Raw genomic sequence first — 20,863 nt, forward strand, 5'->3', positions numbered from 1 at the left:
TCCCAACACGCACAAGCCATGTTGTGCTAATCGTCATCAGCTCCCCACACACTCAGAGGAAGGGCAGCTTCCTCTACAAGCCACAACTTCAGAGGCTGTTTTAATAGCCCGCAGCCTGGTTTGTGCTCACAAACACACATGCTCCCTCCCAGTCATCTCTGCACCCCCACCAGAAGGTCCTGCTGAACCCCCATGCCGCTGTTCTCTGAAATCGGAAGCAAAATTCTCACTGACTTTCACTAAGTTCCTTCTTCCTTTTCTGGAGATACAACACTGTTTCCACCCCTTCCCTTCTTCATGCAGTCATCCTGATAGCTCAGTAGTTTGGATGCCGCTACCACATCCACCTGGGACTTGGTACCGCTACCTATTCAATTGTATTCTATTCTGCTTCTCAGGTCTCAGTCCTCACTGAAATAGCTGAGTACCCCAGTATGAAAAACTGCCATAGGTTTTATTTCTCCTCTTGGGCAAGAAGGGTGCAGCTAAGTGTTCTGTTTGGTTCGCCTTATGACAATGGGCCAACAGTGAAGATAGCACCCTTCTCACAGCTGAGCTTCTTTCAGGTCACAGAAATCTCCGACAGCCTCAAGAATTTAAAGCAATTAGCCTAGAGGCTCAATACTCTTTCACAGAGAGTTTTCCTGCAGTTTGCCTGCATCTAGGGTAAGCAACCATGTTACAGCTGGAATCAATTGCATTGCAATTGCCTGTAATCATATTCAAAACATGTTCTTCAAATACTTTGATAAGAGGCTAATAGCAAAGTGTATATAATAAGCCTATCATGTACCTTGATCATAAGCTAACTCAGCCATATTCAGACATACTGAACCTCAACCCAGCTGGGTCACCAGTGAGTTTAATAACCATCATAAGCCTTGTCTTTTTGGTTGACTTGAGTGCTATGGGCTCACATCTGTAGCACGAAGGGACAAGACAAGAGCTGTGGGAGTGTCGTCGTTTCTGTTCTGCCATTTCCATGTTAGCAATCCCCCTTCTGTCCTTCCTCAGAGCTCCCGTCTTCCCAGTGACTCAGGATATGGGAGTTACTCATCTCTGTAGATACACAACCCTCTGGAAAATGTGACTTGCTCCTTGAGAGCTTTCTCTGCGTAGGAAGCTCCAACTCCCAGTAAACAAGAGAAAACAAAATGTCTGCAATCAGGGAAAGGATTTTTCCATCCAGTTATATAAAGTGACCATTAACATAGCCAGAAACAGTCAACGATACTAGGAATACGACACGTGGTGCTTTTGGGATGCTACCAAGAAAGCAAGTTTATAAACATCAAGTTGCAGACATTTTCGTCGTCGTTGTTTGTTTTCCTGCAGTGCTTCCAGACCCGCGAGATCTGTTTATCGGTGAGCAGATTTTGCCATTCCTGTCACGCATCCCCCCTGGCGTGAGAAGCCAGGCTCGCCCTTTGGGGGAGCGGGGGGCAGGTGCTGCCCGGTCCGCAGAGGAGGCCCGAGGGCTCCAGCTCGCACCCCGGCACCAGGCTCGCGACACTCAAGTAGCATCGGTGCGGCAGCGCCAACAAGGCTCGGGAGCACAGGGGACGCAAGGCCGCACCGCGGCGTCGGGGCCACGCAACCACCGTTTTGAAGATCCTACAATGCCCTTCCTGAATGAGCGTTTCTGATTGCCACTTAGCATCACGCTATCAGTATTCAGCGTGTTAAGGTGCGTACAACGGCCACGCTGCAGAGGTTTCGGGCTCGGCCAGCCCTCTGGCCGCACGGCTGGTCACGCTCACGCCCTGCCACCGAGGGGCCGGCGGGCACCGCCGCAGGGGTGCTCCGAGGGTGCCCCCTCGGCTCGGACGGCAGGAAGACCCTAGACACCGTCCCCGTCCCCGCCCGCCGCCCGCTCCCTCGCCCTCCCAGGCCGCCCGCCGCACAGCCCCGCTCCGTCATGGCGCCGGCAGCCGCAGCTCCCCACAAGCATCGCCTGCCCGCCCCGCCCGCAGACGCCAATCACCGCCCGCCGCCTGATTGAAAGGAGGCTCAGCCAATGGAACCGCTGGAGCCCGCCCCTCTGCGTCACAACCAGCCAATGGGATCCGAGCCACCCGGCTGCCGCGCGCTCCCGCCTTCGGCCCGCCTCCCGACCAGTCCGCCGGCGGGTTTGGGCGCGAGTGGCGTGGCGGCGCGGCCAATCGGGGGCGAGGGCGGTTGCTAAGGGGGCCGCGGCCGCGGGGCCGGTTGCAGACGGGTGGAAGCGGCGGTTGGCGACGCGGGCGGTTGCGCGGGCCGGACCGGCAGGTGAGGCGGCGGCGCCGGCGCTCGGGAGCCCCTTCCCCGCGCGGGGGCGGCCCCCAGCTCGGCGGGAGGCGGCGACGCGGGGTGCCCGCCGGATGCCCGAAGCGGGGGGCGGCCGGGCCTGCGCGGCGGGCGTGGGGCTCCCCCGGCTCCGCTGGGGCGGCGGCCGGATTCGCTTCCTCCGCGGCCTCTAACGGGCGGCGGCTCTCCGCCGGCTGCAGCTGCGCCCGCGCGCGCAGCGCCGCGGTTGTCTGCCCGGGCCGCGCTTATCGTCGGCGCTGCCCTCCTGGTTTGCGCCCTCGGTGGGGTTCAGAGGTCTGCGAGGCTTCGCAGCCATGCGGGGGGCAAGCGGCGGTGGCGGTAGTCTTTCCCCCCCACCCCCGCTTCTCCCCGTGTTCGTGAGGATCAAAGGTCTGTGCGGAGGCAAGAGGCGGCTCGCTGGGAGCTGAGGCCCCTCAGGGGAGGTCCTGGGATGGTGACACTCAAGTGAGCTCGAGCAAGGGCAGTGGCAGCTGAGTTTGGTGCGGTATCTGTCAAATCGCACTGCCCTCCCCAAACAAGTGTCCCTTCTTCACAGCTGTCTCCTAGGCCTTGACACGGCTAGTATTTTCCAGCAACTCTAGACTTGACTTGCCAAAATCTCCTCATCAGCCTATCTGACAGTAATGGCCACTTCATTTTATACTTGTATGTATGATTTTGTGATTTCTTCTGTGACAGTGTCTGTATATTGCAGTTGATACATTACAGCTGATGAAGTCCCTCACCTGATATTGTAACCCTTGTTTAAGAGGTATGTCTGCAATGGCTTTATTAATACTCTCACAGCTGGATGAACTGAATCCTGCAGTTGCATCCTCCTGTAGCGCTCTCAGAGAATTCTTAATAGCTTCCTCTTATTGTTGCTGTACAATTGTCACTGGTGTGGTAAGTACCAGGATTCCTGTCTACCCCTTACAGATTGCTGTTCTCCTTCCAGATTACTGGTATGTCCTTCTGGAATAGCTGATTAATAAGCCACAAGCACTTAACTGGCACAGGGTGTTCATTTTGCATGCCTTGTTTATCAGTGATTATCTTGCGAAGTGATAATATTGCTTATGCTGACACATTCCTTACTTCCTCACTGACATGGTGTTCATAGTTGAGTTGAATGCTTAATATCTTTTTTTCAGACCTTCTTTTATAATGCTTGTTTCCTTTGCCTGTGGGGAGGGGATTTCTGATACTGGCAGCTGGTCTTCAGCTATTCCATTGTTCTCTTTTTCTTGGTTCCTCTCCTTTAGCTTCTTTCCTATGTGCTTGTTTAGCTCTCGTATCACAAGAGGAACTTGAATAAGTTCTCTTATCTCTTCTTCAATCAGTGGACATGTAGCCTCTTCTATTATTCAATCCATCATTTATTTCAGTCTCAAAGTCAAGGGTAAAAACAGGAAGGGTATTAAAGAACTGCAGACTAATTTATGGATTTCTCTATTCTCTTACCTTGTATTTAAATACTTATATTTCAACTTTATTGCATTGGCGTTTCTTCACTGTTATTCAGTGAATGAGCTTGGCGGACGATGAGGCTATCCTAGGACTGTGCTGGAGATGGTCTTTTCTAGGGGTGAAATAGCTTCTCCCTCTAGTCTCTAGAGACGTAGAGGTTGGTGGTATTACCTTCCATATAGCAAAACTGTTTCTTAAGAAGTTAGACTAAACTAATTTGTTCTACTCTTCTTGTAGGAGCTATATTTTTCTATTCAGTAAATAATAACGGCTTAGATATTTAATGTTTCATAAAGCTGCTTTATCAGCTTTCTCATGGTGGGGGGGGGAACCCAGAGATTAATTCACTAAAACGGTTGCTGTGCTGGAATGCGTCTTAGGGAAGAGAAGATGACAAAATAACGTGATTTGTCCTTGACAGGAGTATTGAAAGGTTATCCGAATCTCCCAAGTTCCAATTCTCCTTCTGGTTGTAACTTGATATACTGTAGAAAATGATGGCTTTAAAGCAGTGATTCAGGCCTCCTATAGTTTAACCTCATTTGATAACGGAAGTGTTCTGGGCACTGCTGGATTTGTATTGTCCCATCACTCCCCTTTTTTGCTCTGTATGTCCTGCCTCTCCATCCCTGCTTCACTCAGATAGCTCTGGCAATGCCAGAACACAGATTAAGTTAAGCCCAGGAGGATTTGGCAAAGTGTCTGTAGGGGTATATGTTTTGTGGTCTTTGGTGCTCGTAACTCCAGCTGAATGGTGCAGACACCACCTATAGTTGGCTCTGCTGAAACTCAGCAGAGCTTACTTGCTTGGGCTTTGGCAAGCGCATCGAATGCCATGGAAGCCAGTGTCATGTAGTGACTGGTTGGCTGTGGAAAAGATGAACCAAATGGATAAAATTAGCAAGTACAAACCAGATTCTTAGCTGGCGTTGTTGAAAGTTCTGGTACCTGTGCCTTCCTACGATTGGAGCAATTTAACGTTTAATGATATACTTTGCCTTCTTGGTCCACTTGTTGGCAGCAGCTCTAGACTGCTATTGCCATGGGAATATTAGAAACAACTCAGTGAGCAATAACCTACCCTACCATGTAAAAAGCAACTTGGCTTTCTTAATTGTTACGTTAGAAATGACTAACTTTCTAGCAGAAGCCTAAATCTTCACAGTTCTGCTAGTGTGTTGGAGTCTTCATTTGTAGTCTTGAGATTGTTTTGTAGATTATTTTGTGTTAGTGTAGCTCTAGCTAGCTATTTGTAATGTGCATTATATAGCAATGGTTTCTATATATGAAAAATGAACTTCTAGACAATACTTGTCCTTCAAGGGGTATTTAGGTTGAAGGCTAAGCTTATATGCAGCTTTAAAAAAATTAGATCAAAAACAGTTGACTGAATTGAGTACCAAGCAGTTGTTTTTGTTTCCATGTACAAGGACAGTCTGTCCTTCATACAGAAAAGACAAAAGTCCCACTTACCCAACATATGTGGGTGGCAATGATGCTAACCCCATCAGGCAGCTATCCTAGCCTCTTTCAGATCTAGGAAGGCTTTTGTGCTGCGAGGCTTGTCTTTTCTCCAGCTATATCAGTTAACTTGGTGTTTAAAAAAAAAAAGATCATCTCTGGCCAGCCTTGCCTTGCCAGCATCAGACAGCACTAATTAAAAATGCTTTGCAAAGCAGTTTTTGCACAGCCCTGATACTTGAAATGTCTGTTATGCTTGTGCTCTGTTAGAGATAGCAATGGAAGGAGATATCACAGCTCTCAAATATAACAAAGATTGTTTTCATCAGTATCTCTAGGTTCACCAGGGATAACAGTTACCTGGAGCTGGGAGGCTTACTTTGCTGTTGAGAAATACTTGAGTTTCTCGTTATCATAGGTTCAGCCTGACTACAATAAATGGCAATTGTAGCTTCCTCTATCAGTATGGACTGAGCTCCTGTAAACACCAAAGCCTTCTGAAACGTCTCATGTACTAGCTGCTCAAATATTTACTGTTGAACTGAGCTTCAGACCTATCCAAGGTGTTCAGTACTCAGCAGTATAATATGGGCTTTCTACAGAAAAGGATTAGCTAGGAAAGGACTGGCTGCCAGTGAGATGTTCAGTTTTTAACAGTTGATCCTCTCCTGGGCTTTTACATCTGCTTCACATGAAGATCCAGGGTCCAGAAAGACTAGATTGAGGGTGTTCAGGTCTGGCTCGTCTTTGACTGGAACACACTGTTCTGTGAAGTGCTGGTTGGGCATATTAAAAGTTTGTACTAAATGAAGCAAGCAGATCAACAGTGTCTGTTAAAGTGAACATGCTTGTAAGAGGTAGGGGAAACAACTTCCTAAAATATATGGCTGTAATATCCCTAAACTACCACTCAGATTCTTTCCCCTCAGTTCGAGTTAAATTCTCCTCCCTCCTTAAACTTACACTTGCTGATTGCTACAGTGCTTCAAAAATCGGAGCTCACTTTAATTAGTGTTCTGAATAGACTTGAGTACTCTTTAATAGGTGTAGGTATGTTGGTCATGCCCTTTGTTGGTTTATTGTACTTCGGTTTATTTTTGTCCTGAAATGCTCTTGCTTAATTCTTGAATGTAAAGATGTGAACTAACTTCCCTAGCATGTGTCATGGACAGAATGAGTGAATGATGCTGCAAATCTCTGTACAGCTGTGACACAGTTCTCTGGCCAGAAGTGACGTAAGCAGGGGGTTTGAAGTCTTCGGAAGTTGAGATGCCACTTCACTCTGATAATGTATAGGTGTCTTCTGACTAGTTGATTCAAGGTTGGACCAGTGTGAGCACTGCTTGTGTCTTGGCTTGTGCTTTGTTGATAGACGGTCTTTCTCTGCTGTGCAGGTAGCCTAGCATGGAGTGTGCTCACCCCCTTACTCAGCAGTGAGCCATGTAGCTGAGCAAAGAACAGTTGTACTGTGCTTGGACTGTGGGCTGCTGGTGGTACTCTGAAAAGTACATCTGAGCTCTGACAGTGTGGGCAGAGGAGTGATTGGAGTCTAAGGACAGTGAGATTTGGATAGTATGATGCGGCATTTCAAAACACTTTGAAGGAACAGAGCAGATGCTTGTTTTTAGTCTATAATACAATTCATGTTAGCTCACTTAGCTATTTGTGACTTAATGCTAGCAGCATCTTGCCTGCAACTTTAGCCCAGTACCATTCAACAAGCAGTGCTGAGCATGCCCTGTCTGTTGCGCTGGAACTTGTTTCTTCATCTTCTTCCCTTGAGCTTGGTGCTACCTGCTGACAGAAGGCTATATGATAGGTAAGTCACACCTGCTTATGCTATAAGACTGTGGAAAGATCTTAGATGTCTTGCAGTATTTCCTTCCTCGCCCCAGCTCCCCCCCCCCCACCTTAAAGTAAGCTTGATCTCCTACAAAAAGCAGAAGTCCTACCCTGTAGGAGGTAGGAAGTAGTTAGGGTGTTGTAAAATGATATGGCCCTGCAGTAACAGATGAATTGTTTGCTTAAATAACATGAGCCTTTCTTTTGAGATAAGATGCACTTAACTGATTTCTGTGGAATAATCAGAGCCTTAATGGTCTTGTTCTAGTTTAATCTTGTACATCAGGTGTGCCTAATAAGTTAATGCAGTGTTTTTAATCCATCTGTGACAAGAAGAAGCCAACCGTGTTGCTGTGTGAATTCTAATATATATATTGCCTTTCTTGTAAGATAAGATGCAAAAACTACCTGTTATGTATTAGGATGTATTCTGTGAAGAAACAAAAGCATTTTCTAGTGGTTGGAAGGAAGTGAAAATTTCAGGGCTCGTTTTACTGTAAGTTAGCCTTCCTGGGGAAGTGAAAGAACTGAAGTGTTTTTGGCCCTGTTGGCTATAGAGTTATCTTCAGGTGCTTTTTCAAGCAGACTGCCGTGGAATGTGCACCCATACCTCTTTGGTGCTTGGCACCTACTCTGGAGGTGTCAGACTTCTCAGTCGCTGAAAAAGAAAAGCCTTAGTTGAAGGCACCTGTCTCTTGCTGTGTTGATGGTGCCTTGTGTTATGAACTTTGTCCCTGTAGCCTCAGAGTACCCTTAAATTAATGCATGAGCCAAGTATTGTATCTAGTGAAAAGGTCAAATTTCAGTGAAAGCACTAGCCAAGAAATTCTTGTTGGAATGCAGTATAAACAGTATCTGCTGCTTACCAACCAAGCAAAATCCGGCCTGGCTGCTGACTTGGGCACAAGGCAGAGGGAGGCTTAAACCAATGAGTTCTGTGTGCTGTCCAAATAGTGTTTTTTGATCATCCTTGTGATGGGACATGTCACTGTGTCCTGTTTACTTCGAGATAAAATCATCTGATATTGGATGATGAAACTCTAATGGGTTTGGCCAGGCTTGATGACTCTGAATCTTTAACTTCTCCTGAAAACCTAAGCCTAAATACTTGAAGTGCTCATCTAATTCTTATTTACTTCCTCTGCTCTTTAAAAAGAGGTCTGAGCCTTAACTGGTTGGTTTAAATGGTCAGAAGTACTGAGCAGTATGAGATGATCTCAGCATTTGCTTCTGACCTGCTCTCTCCTGAGCTACCACTGAAGATAATAGAAGACTCTGTGTGTGTTAAGCTTGGATTGGTTAGATACCATCTTGAAATAAGCAGTGTGATGATGCCTTGCTTTGTGTGCCCAAAACTATGGAGTTAGTAGTGGCATAGTCCTAAAATGCTTGTATCTAACTACCAAGCTCTCCAAAGAGCTACATAAAGTAGCAATTTAGGCTTAACACTTTTCAGTAAAAGTTAAAAGCATCTTTTTGTATAAAGTACTATCAGAAGATAAGATACTAGACAGTACAATAAAGCTGCAGTTTTTCATTACTACTTAGATTCCTTTGCCATGTGTCTTGTGTGTGTGACCTCAGACTGTCCTTGGTGCGTCACAAAAGCTTAGTCTGGCAGTCTTTCCTCTCAAGGCAAGTTGTTTCTGAATCTTTCTCTGTTGGATACATTCTCTATGTATTTCCATTTGGATGGTCTCTAAGCCTTCTGTGGTGCTCATGTATGCTTCCTAGAGTGAGAAGGAAATAATGTACTGGCATAAAGCTTTACTCTGTTCAAAAAGCTGGTACTAAATGAACCTGTCCTTGTAGTGCCCTGACTTCCTGCCTTTTCCTTAGTAAAGTTCCTTTCTGGCTCACGCCTGTAATACTGCTCTAAATATCCCACCTGGTATCAGAAGTTACAAGCCTGTTGCTTTTATGATGTATCCTTCAGAAGAGGTATCAATTATGACTGATATTAAAGATAATTTCCTGGAAAAATTCCCTGAAGAACTTACCTCAGGTGGGGTGGGGGGAGAAGGTTGTTTAAGTACTTCTGTTTTGACTCTGTCGAGTCACAACTTCTTAGAGTAGGGTTTTTGCTTCCCTCTTGTTTACCAGGTTTGCTTTGGGAGTTTTCTTCCCCGTGCAGGTAAGAAAAATTGCATCATTCCCCAAAATGTCTAAGTTAACTAAGTCTGTCTGCACAGTCTGTCTAGAAACAGCCTTGTGCTCTTGAATCTTACTGGGGGAGGAGTTTTGTGATTCTTGTTAGAAGGTGTAACTTGGATAGGAAAGGAGACTTCTACATGCTTCAGGTCTTTGCTCTCTAGCTGAACTCTGAAAGCACTGGTAAGCTAGAATGCTAACTCTGGTTAGAGGGTATCTAGGAGGCTTTTGCATCAAATTGTCCTTCTTGGAAACTGGATTTCTTCAAGCTTTTTAAGTGACTGTAAATGAACATAAAGTAGCTTATTAGTAGAGCCCCCCTTAATGAGGTTGCCTTTGCTCTTGTCTGTGGACACCTCTATATCATAGAGCTGCAACTTCATTTTAGCCCAAAGCATTTCTAATGTTAAAATGAGTCTGACAGCCTTTCAGTTACTGTTTTTAAAAAAAAAAAAAAAAAAAAAGCCAGAGGGAAAGACTATGGGACTTGAGTGAAGGGGGAGGGAGTAGCTTCCTTTAATGTCTTTGCTGTTGGCCTTACATTATGCAAGGCCACATGCAGCTTCAGCATGAATGGAGGAGCTGTAACGTAAATCCTGTGCATGCCCCACGAAGCAATGGGAGTAGAGTGACTTCTGTCCCTAGAAGAGCCTTTTCTCCTCAGGAAATCTACAAATGTGTGAAAGTCTCAGATTTGTTCATAGTGACTCCACTTAATAGACAAATGCATATCTTGGTGAAGGCTTTCCCAAGACCTCATGTCTTTGAAGGAATACTTGAGGAATTCCCTGTAGCTCGACTGGCTTTTGTGGTACCTCTTTCTGTTCTGATCTGAAAAGGGAAGATGTTGGGTTTTTTCTCGCTATACTTGTACAGGTGCTCTGTTAATAATAGTGCTAATGTGATTCTTTCCTGTAGCATGGCTTTCAACTTTTTATTCTGTGATGAAAGGAAGAATGAAAAGATTTCCCAAATCTAGCACTTGCTTTGCAACTGGAGTTTGAAGTTAGCCTTCAGTCATAAACAGGACTTAAATGTATTGACTGAAACATCTGTTGCAGACTTTATCTAGCTTGCTAAAAGTGAATCCAGTGTTGTGAACAAACAAAATTGCTCTTCTTTTTATATATTAATACTGACCCATTTAGAGAGGAGATTCTAGATTAAAATTTGACTAGCTCAACACTGTAGTTATCTGTCCTCTTTCCGTAAACCCTGAGGTTTATTAGGTCAATGCAAAAAGGATTTAACAAAATGGAGAAGGAAGGTGACCTCATCCTTGCCTGAAAAAGGGGAGGCATTTGTCCTAAGCGATTAGAGGCAGAGCTCTCAAATCCATTTTAGTGTGCTAAATCTCTAAAATTTTAGAGCTGAATACTCTGGCTCAGCTCCCACAAATCTGCTCTGGCTGAGAGAAGTCTGCCTAGGTACACAGAAATACCAGGCAACCGCTCCAGGAAGTACCTGAAGTGTCCCAGCTGGAACTGTGGGACACTGTACTTACAAATTTCGTCTTCGTAGACTAGATTCATTGGTTAGCTGATTGCTGCAAATACTTGACAAGCAGATACATGTGTAACTGCAGCAGTGTCGCCTTCATCCTGATCTGAAGCATTAGGTAAAGATGTTGACAAATGCACGAATCTTTCGCACGTGTGAGGTGTGCCTGGATCTGTTTAAAATGACTTCTGAAACACATTCACTTAATTCTAACTAGAAGAAAGACTAGCTTGTAAGTGTCAAAAGGATAATCCTGCTCACTAGCAAGTTGTTCCTTTTTTCCCCTAAGGAACTCCAAGCTAGTATGGTTTGGTTCTATTTACAGAAATGTTAGGCAGAAACCTGGGTGTGCAAGTGTCACAAGAGGTGTGGTGTTTGTAATCTGAAGACTAGTGGGGAGAAGACTCGGAGGTAAAGCTTAGTTTGGGTCAGTTATATTGAGTCATTAGTAGAAAATGTTAATGACTGCTCATGCCCAGTTTTATTTTTAACACATTCATCAATGATGTGAAAGCTGTAGAACAGCAAAGTAACTTAACATCCAGCTGACAAAGGTCTTAGAGATGCTGATGCAAATGTTACCTGCTAAGTTACTAAATTAAACAGTGATGGGAAGATGACAACAATTAGCTGGGGAAGAATAGCTCAGCACCTGGTTGTCCTTCAGTCACCAACTGTTCGGGAACTTAGTGCGCTCTTCTCTTGGTTGTGCTTTCCCTGAAAACAAGCTTTATAGTTTGTTTCTTGGTTTCTACTCAGTTGGCTGTAGCACTGGTAAACCTGTTTAAAGTGTGAAAATGAGATAACATTATAGCGGAGCCTTACATTAGAGTTCTCATTTTAATATATGAAGCTGATCTAATCTCTTTATAAAAGTGAAATATGTGCCTTTATAGTCTCACTCCTCTCTCCTGTGAAGCTCAGAATTGGAAAATAAAAGCTTTGGAGTTCTCTAGTGTTAAGTGTCTGCTTTCCTCACCTCTGTTCTCCTACAATGCAAGCAGCTATGGTGACATAAACTGTAGCCTTCCAGTATGCTGTTAATCAATAGCTGATGTCAGACTTGTTTTCTACCAAGGGACTTTGGCATAACTGCATTGAGTATAGACAGTACTTCTGAGGCTTCCTCCTTGTAGGCAGAAGAGTAAGGCTTTCGTATGGCTCTTTTTGGCTTATTTTGAGTCAGGTGGCAGCCTCAGGAGCAGATAGAGCTCTGAAGCTTTTTTCTTGGAAGCTCTAATTCCAAATCAATTTATTGTGCTTGTAGGGAATCAAAGTGCTAATTGTAAATATCATTTACATTTTAGTTACAGGCCTAAAGCTATATTCCTTTCATTGGCATTATCAAATTTTTGTAATGAGCCTTGATGTATGCGCACGAGTGCTAGTTAAGTGGCTGCATGTGAGCCTCCTGGTAGCTCTCACGATCTTGAAGTGCAATATGTTATAACTTCTCAATGCAAGTGTAGAAACCAAGTAAAGGCTGTTTACAAGCTTCTAGCTGTAAAAGTGATGCTGCTTTATTAATCCTATGTAAAAGTAGAAAGTATCTTTCAATCTGATTTAGCACTGCAGTAACAGCATAGATATTACAGTTGAGAAGAGCAGTAGCCTGTCGCTTCAAGTCTCTTAAATGTCAAGAGATTTGGGGTACCTTTTGTAACTAGGACAGTTCTACTGTGCTGCTAAGATGGTGACCATGTGCCTTTCTATGAAGTCCATAGCCCTGCTCTGGCGGTCCATGGCCACCTTTGAAGTGGCACCAGTTCTTGTTTACTGCTTCCTATATCTTATGAAGATATTTGCCTGCTGCAGTTGAGAAAATTAGTATGCTAAAGGCAACTGATCTAATTTGGAATCTCTCCTTTGGCAAGAGGCTTGTAGTACCAGTGTATCAAAAAGTACAAGTGGCTATGACTGAACATATAAATCAATTACAATGTCTGTGAAAGGACCTCTGCATAAATTTGTTCTTATCTTCCAGCAGAGATGCAGCCTTATCAATATTAATTGATTTGCTCTCTCTCTCTCTTCCCTGCCTCCCCAGGGTAACTTGACTAGCAGGAGGAACCAGGAAGTAAAAGCTGCATCTCCTGAGGCCTGCCGGTTACTTCTAGCTTGAAGAAAGTGACACTGGTAAGCCTTTGCTTGTCAATTACTACCTTATTTGGGTTACCCAGGTGGCTGAAGAAGGACCAAGACCAAGGGGGAAAAACCTGCCCCTTCAGTACAGATTTAAGTATCGCTGTAATAATTGCAGCCAGTTATTTGAACTGTCTGTTCAAAAGAAGCTGGATCAGTTCATGAAACTTCTTTCAAAGTGGAGGGAAACTTTAGTTCTGTGCAACTTTTTTTTCCTTCCTTTACTCTGAGGTCCTTGAAGGGCTGGATTTTGATCCTAGTTATTTAGCTGCAGACTACAGTGAATTAAAATATATAAGTGACTGCTTTAAATAACTGCAGGAGTTAACGCCCATATTCTCATTGACTTGCAGAAATTGAACTGAGGAAATAGCACAGTAATTCTTTCAGGTTCCCCTTCTCAAGCTTGGCTTGTACATCTGCAAAGAAAAACATCCAAAGCTGCTATGTTACCTCATAAATAGAAGATGAGCGAAAAGCCAGGCTGAGTTAGACGCTTTTGGGATCCTGGTCAAGATTGACTGGCTGCTGACTATAGGCTTTGACACCTGAGACATTGCTGCAATTCTAGTGTGGTGCTGATAGGAATAAATCTACCCAAATGGTCATCTAGTTATTAAGATGAAGTGTATTTTGCTCTAAAGACCCTGACCAGCACAAGAATTAAGTTGCTAATCTGAGTTGGTATCTGATGTTAGGATTTGTGTAGTAGTGTTAACTGACAACTTAAATATAAAAGTAGACTAACCACACTAACATGACAATTTACATTCAGACCCATCAGTCTATAGCAAAAAGCTTTATTTTTTAATCTTCAGGTTCAAAATGAGTGCAATGTTGGAAACCCCTGAACTGCCGGCAGTGTTTGATGGGGTGAAGCTGGCTGCAGTTGCTGCTGTTCTCTATGTTATTGTTCGCTGCCTGAACTTAAAGAGCCCAACTGCCCCTCCTGATCTCATTTACCAGGACTCCGCTTTGTCCCGCTTTCTGCTCAAATCCTGCCCACTTTTGACCAAAGAGTAAGTAGTGTCTCTTTTGCATGTTGCCTTGTGCTGTGGGGAGAGGAACTGCACTTAACTATCCTTCTGCCTAGTGTATTTCTTAAACCTGGGTGCAAGTGAATGGCAAGTGAGGAAATAAAGATGTTCTAGATCTGGAAACCAACGTATTAACAGTCAACTCTCTATTATTGCTAGTGCCCCAGGTACCTGGATTAGTTGAGACCGAGCCTTGTGCAGGACTGTCTATGGGTGCATGGAAAACTGCATCGGCCCCTAGGAGCTTACTCTGAGTTATTAGGATCTGTATGCTGGTATTGCAGTGGACTGCACTATACAGCCCTGTCTGTGGAAGTGGGGGAGGGAGAAATGCAATCAGCACTTGTTCCTGATCACATTCTCTCCCTTCTAGTAGGGAAGAAATCTGTTGGGGCTCCCAGTAAGGAAAGATTTCATTCACTGCTAATGAACACAGGTAGCTATTAGTTCTAAAGTGCCTATATTTTTCTGAAGTGCTTTAAGCTGTTAGACTTGTTGTGATAATGTGCCCTATCCAATAACAGATTTCACAACTAGTTTATTAAAGTAATGACATCCTGGCCAGTTGTAAGAAAAGCCTGCTGATTTTGCTGTCAAATCAGCCGTAAGGTCAGCTGTGTATTTGAGCAGACTGGTCCTTGACCTCCCATTGTAGGGACTCTAGAATCAATGTAGCTGCCCTTCGCTTTCCCTAATAATATAAAGCATTTACTACAGTTTCTTGAGGCTTTGGAGGGGGAAGGATTTTGATTACAGTATTTTTCTACTGCAATCACCTTAAGCTTGTAAGTTCTATTTAAAAGCCCTAAATATGTCAATTATCTCGTAAGCTCTGGAGTGCTATCAGGTGAACCTTCCTCTTGGATCTCACAAGTTGAACTGACTTAATGATAGCCATTCCAGTGGAGATTAGAGGCTTTTAGCAGTGTTATATGAAGTGCTTTGATTACATCAGTGTAAGATCTTAGGCAATCAGGTTCCTAAACTGTTAGAGGGAACAAAGCATTATTCCTTTTAAAGCAGATCCCAAAGAGGGTTGCCTGATGCACTGAGTCTGGTGGTAACATAAGTCTGTGGTGAAGCTGAGCATTGAAACTGGATCTTAATTATGTCTAGTGCCTTAACTGCAAAGCAGTTGCCTCCCTAGAAAAGACCGGTGGTTCTGGTTACTTGGTATCTTAGCTGCTTGTCACCTCAGTGTTGGCATTCCAGGTTCATATGTCCCTAGTCAGTGAAAGAACAAGCATGAAGCTTTACTAATTACCAATCCTGAAGGCATATTGATCTCAGATTACTCTGGAAGCTTAGATGTACTTACAGTAAGCCTATTCAGTCTGTACACTCCTATTTTGTCTCTGCTCTTGTAGCTCAGGCTCCTAACTTTACTGTATTAGAGCTATGTTTTGGACTTTAACATAGTTGGAGGGGAAGAGAAACTAAAGGAGTGAAAGAGAAGAGCACGTCTGAAAGAACTGCAATGCATCTGTTGTGCATTAATTGCAGAAGAGAAGAGCTGCTTGCAGAACCTTAGCGTTGTGGTGTTAGTGTGCAATCTTGGGCTGTCTGCTTTGTCTTGGTCAAGTCAGAGCTCAGACTTGCCACACTTCTCTGAAAACTGTAGCAGTGATTTCCAACCCATGGTCCATGGGCAGAACACTTCCTGAAAGGCTTCTATAGCTACAGGAAAAACTCAACTGAACAAAACAGAATAAAATGTGTCAATAGTTAATTGTTCAATCTTATATTCTCTTCTCCAGGTAATGATTGCTCTGGGATCTTGAAAGTGTTTGCAGGAGAGATAACTTAGTTCTAATATGATATGTGATTTTTTTTTTGTTATCCTGCTGAAGGATCACAGATGTTTTTAAATATAGAGATTAAAGAAATCAAAGAAATTCTGTCTTTAGTCTCAAGGTGACTCTCAAGGGAACAAATGTATCTAAATTCCTGCAATTATGTATGAAATAATTTGTAGGACTAATTAGCTGGAGACAGCTTGTGCCATACTCCACTGAAAAATCTTGTAAGGCTTTGATTACTTCCTAATTGTTCTGAGTATTAGGAAAGCTGATTAAGCAGCTCTTTTCAAACTTGGGCATGAATACAGAATAAGTAGCCTGGCAATCTCTTCTGTTGTATCAGTACCAGGTTTGTGAGATCTTCCACTGATTCTGCTGTACAGCTGTGAACTGGTTTTCAGACCTGTTCTGTTCAGTTTCCTTACCTTTAAGGAAGGAGATCAAATTTCTCCCCTTCTTCCCTTGAGGATAAGGATATTGCTGAAAAGCTAGAGTGGCAAGAAGAGAGCAGAAGTGACTTTAGCTGCACAGGTAAAAGAATAACTTTTCAGAACTACCTAAAATGATGTGTAGGGCCTGGTTCATAACAGCCTTTAAACTGTAGCTTTAGTTAAATGCATCAAAAGGGAGTAAAGAATTATTTTCTGAAGTGGTTTTCAGGTTGGAGTATGAAAATTACTGTATGTCTCCTGACTTGGCTGTGTCTAGCTCAGTTGAGCTAGCCCTGCCGCTTTGTCCCTATATTCCCCAAAGTAAACCATGTCTGTGACTTTTTCCCCCCACGCACCTCCATTGCACCTTCCTTACCTATGGATTTATTGAATAAATTATGAACTTAGCTTCATTCATTGAAACAAGTGGTGGATGAATAATTCAAGAGCTTTAGATAGTAAAACTGCATGAGATGACTGCATACCAAATACCTTGTACTTGTTAAAAGCAATGCTAACGTTTACAGTTCTCTAAAGTTTCTAACGGTTATCTATCGGACCCTGAGAGGCAAGAGAATCTGCCCACCTGGTTTTAATATTTTCTTCTTTCCTTCCTCTACTACCGTCCAGCTTGGTTCTTTGGCTTACCAAGTGAGTTAGTGTAGTCCGATCCTTTTTTCATTTAAAGAGCTACCTCTTGCTTGGAAGCTCTTAAAAGTCCACACAACTGCTGGTATTTGTGAACACTCTTGCCAAACCATTAGCTGCAGCTGTCTCCTTTTCTTGTCTTCTAAACTGGTACAGAAAGTCTGCTATCTGTTCTCCTGTTCCTATGGAAATACAGCCCTAGCTTCTTTGACCCCAAAATAAACTTGATCAGTATTTACTGTGCTGGGCTACTGTTCTTTGGCTGTTCCCAGTTTCTTCTACTGTCAAGTGTGTATCCTTATTTTTCATAAGCCTGATGCTTATTCCATGACTCTGTAGGAAATAAGCATGCAGGAGGCAAGGATAGTTATATCCTTAACAAATGCAAGCTTCTCAAAGACTGAAGCAAGTGCCTGTCAAGCCTCTTAGCAAATGTTGTCAAAGATCCAGCCTAGATCTTTCTCATCCTTTGTTTACACAGTAACTTATACTGGATAAGCAGGCTGCCTCATGCCAGAGTACTCTCCTGTGCTGTCATTATTCTTTCCTAGATGTGAGGAGAGAAGCAGTCAGAAAAGCTGAGTTCAACCCTTTTAATATTCTTTTTCTCCAACTAATGACAATGTTTGATTCCTACCAACTCCTTTCTGTTTTATACTGGGTAGAATAAAGTAGAATAAAACTGAAAGAACAGTATTTTTGAAGCTTTGGCCTGTGAACCTCTGGAGAGGTAGAAAATGGCAGCTTGCTCTAAGTTAGACCCTTAACCTTAGGGAGGGAAGCAGCCTTATGAGATCCAGGTCTCTTTGCGTGTTCAGCTGTGTCACTGGCAGCAGTCTTGCGATCTGCAGCTCTCACTGGCGAGGATAATATGCTGTAGTAATCATCCACTGTTTTGACTAGAACACTTCTCTTTGTAATCCCGGAAGGTTAGAGGTGTGTGATGGGCGCTCTACCAAATAAAAGCTACCTAAACTGGGAAGGAGGTGGTTTAAATAAGGAGGTCAATCTGCACTTTTAAATAGCTCTGACTTCATGCAAAGTGCATTAATGCACTTATGTTTCATGTTTAGGGGTTATGGGAAAATAAGCTCCCAAAGTTGCTTTAAAGTTGCTTTAAATTTTGACTGTTTTGTATTTGCTGTGTCTTGCATTGCATTAGACAGTACAACTGAGCTGATACATAAAAAGCTGTGCTCTACATACTTGAGGGAAGAATTGAATTCTGGGCTTTAGATGAGCTTTCTTGACTAGCATTTAAATTGAATCTCTTAGTATCAAATAAGAGACAAGTTCTTTTTTAGCTTTCTCTAAATACATAAGGATACATTTAGCTTCTTTTTTAGCTACCTTTACACTTGTCTGAGAAAGACACCTGTTGTAGTGCAGGCAGTAGTTCTCAGGGTGTCTTCTGACTTTGGTAACTTCTAGGCCGTTTTTTAATCCAGTAAACAATAGCATATCCAAGATGATGTGAGAGTTAGTTTAAAGTGTTAATCTCAGATGAAATGAAATAATGCTCCAGAAATAAGCCTGTTGCTGAACTTCCACTTCAGATGTTTGAGGATCTGAATGCTGATGCTTGCTAATAAAAATAGCACAGTTCTCATGTGCTTTGTTTGAGCTGCTTATGCAGCTGTTGCTTTCCTAAATTCCTGTATACTGGCTGATGTATGTGCTCTGAAATCATAATCTGTTTGGTCACTAAAACATAATCTACAAGCATGTGTTGGGATTGTTTCCTAATATAGATTTAGGACAACATTTGAACACCTAGGTGATGGTTCAGAACAGTCCATGAGGACAAGAGAACTCCTATCAAGATGTAGGGCTGGGTTGTATAGCTAAAATGGAGCATTTGGGGCTTAAAAACTTAGCATTTGTGAGCATGTTGCTATAACTGGGTGTGAATTCACTCAGCCAGTTAAGACCAGTTATCTGAACTCTGTACCTGTACCATATCATAAGTTAACTGCATTATTAAGTAACTGGGAACATAGTTCTGCTGCTCTGCCTGGCTTCTCATGCATCTCTGAGCTGCCTGGCTGGAATAGCGCACACTAGGCAGTATATAGTGGTAGTGAACCACGTCCACTGAGTGAAACTTGTTACCCTGGGATAAGCTCTATGGGAGTTTGTTTTTTCAGAACTGTTTGGACTTTTAGCAGGCATTGTAGCTGAAGAAGCCTCTATCATGTCCTTGAACACTTTTCCTGCTTAATATCAATGCCTGAGGGAAGCTGCTTTACTTTGTAAGTAAAGGGCCATTGTTTGGAAGACATGGCTTAACTTAACAGTAGTGACTGTCTTTTCATGAAATCTCAAGGGTAATGTTTGAATACCCCTTAAACTGGATACTTAATTGCTTACCTTTAAGAGTCCAGCTTCTATGGTTTCTAACTCATTTTTCCATGTGTCACACCCTACTGAGCTTGTTGTTTTTTTTTTAAAGCTTAGCTAAGGAAAAGTAGACTGGATACATGCCCTTCTGCCTACAGGTTGATTTGTTTTAGGGAGCATCTTTTTCCAATTGTTTGCCAGGAATGAGGCTTTATTGCAAAGCAACCTGTGCTAAAGCCATAGCTATCAGTACTTGAGTAACTGAATGCTTAGGGTTTGTCAGCCAGGTTGAGTCCAAAATGTCTCCAGGACTAGTTTTTCATCTAGTATGGCATCAGTGAAGTAAAAGTAGCTTATCTATGTGCTTTTGTAGGGTGCAACTGCTGAGGACAGTGTTTACTGGGATGCATTGGTACAGAGGCATTGTTTTGTTACTATCAAACTCAATATAGTGCAGACTTACCTTAAGTTGATCTGTGTCCCAGTATCGGTTTGAATAACCTTTAAATCCTTATCTTAGGTTGTAAGTGCATGATTTACCTGCTAAGATTTTTGAAGCAAGGCTAGAATTTGTGGTAAATTAAATAGACTGAGATGACAAAAATTATAGGAGTGAAATGGACAGTTTAAGCCTCTGTGACTAAACATGTGGAATTACCAAAACAACATAACTGACCTGGATCAGGTCAGCATTTGCCTTAGCTTTGATCTTTCTCTGGATCATAATAAAGTTGAGGTGAGAATGACTGCTGCTTTCCCTACTGTTTGTGTTAATCAGTGTTGTGAATTCTGATTTAGAATATTCTTGCTTGAAAACATGGTGTTCTGAGATATGTTTCTGGATTGTAACGTGCCACAGAAGTGGTTCTTGCCACCTTGGTCTTGTACTCTTTGTCTTGATACCTAAAAATGGGTACTGATAACTTACGTCCCAAAGGATAACCTCTTTAAACTGCTTGCTTGAAAAGCACACTGCATATGAATTGGAAGTTTGTTTATACCTGATGCCTTACTAATACCTTCCCTTGATTCTAGAGCAGCATTCTTCTTTCTTTCTACCATCCTACAACTTGATATTGAGAGGTTGGTACATTCTTAGATAAGCTGTTGACTTTTTGATGAACAGACTTTGCTCAGGGTCAGTCTTCAAACTAATTGATACTGCAGCAACTACAGCTAAGATAGTGCTGTTCCTGTTGGTTTCTTGAAAAACAGTAAACAAATGATGTAGCCCTGATAATACTGATTATCTTTCTTTACCTGTAGCATATATCGAGTTTGATCCCTGAAGTTTTGTGATCATCCTCTACTACTTGAGTGACAAATTTGCTGAAATAGATTTAATTGTTGTATCAAACAAATTTTTGGTTGAAAGTGGGCTCTGAAATGATTTGCATTCATCTTCGCTCTTTGCTGTAACCCAGGAGTTTCTCAGTGAAATATTGGAGGAGGGGGTGCTTTACAGGGTTTTCTAGTAGGTTAGACTGATACAAAAGCAGCTGGAAATGATGTCTAAATATATATTAGGCTTTAAGTTAAAGATAAGCAAGCTATAAATCTGAGAAGGTGAGTTTAAAATCCTAGCTTTTCCCTAGTTACGTGAGATTTGTTCAACCTGGGCAACTTCTTTTCCTCCTCCCTGTTGAAGTTTTATGATGTTGAGTTTCCTGAGCCTGGGTGCTTAAGGGACCTCTAGGATATCTATCTTATCATCCACCTGTTGCTTAAAGGTGGGTGGTGGTGAAGGAAAAGGTAG

The 20,863-nt window shown here is 43.0% G+C and overlaps 1 protein-coding gene across 4 annotated transcripts in view; it reads left to right on the forward strand.

The window, feature by feature from the left end:
* Window positions 1-2,127: 2,127 nt before the first annotated feature.
* The window catches only part of ABHD2 (abhydrolase domain containing 2, acylglycerol lipase), a 43,351-nt gene continuing 24,615 nt past the window's right edge, over window positions 2,128-20,863 (forward strand). The window contains exons 1-4 of one of the 4 annotated variants that reach the window (XM_068957849.1): window positions 2,128-2,268; window positions 2,986-3,058; window positions 12,758-12,846; window positions 13,671-13,871. In XM_068957849.1, the coding sequence (XP_068813950.1) occupies window positions 13,678-13,871 (194 nt within the window). In that variant the 5' untranslated portion in view covers window positions 2,128-2,268; window positions 2,986-3,058; window positions 12,758-12,846; window positions 13,671-13,677. Of the gene's footprint in view, window positions 2,269-2,847; window positions 2,953-2,985; window positions 3,059-12,757; window positions 12,847-13,670; window positions 13,872-20,863 lie in introns of those variants that run through there. The other 3 variants (XM_068957851.1, XM_068957850.1, XM_068957852.1) reach the window with 3 other exon arrangements.

Source organism: Struthio camelus, chromosome 12 (genome assembly GCF_040807025.1).
Source record: "Struthio camelus isolate bStrCam1 chromosome 12, bStrCam1.hap1, whole genome shotgun sequence".
Classification (NCBI taxonomy): Eukaryota; Metazoa; Chordata; class Aves; order Struthioniformes; family Struthionidae; genus Struthio; species Struthio camelus.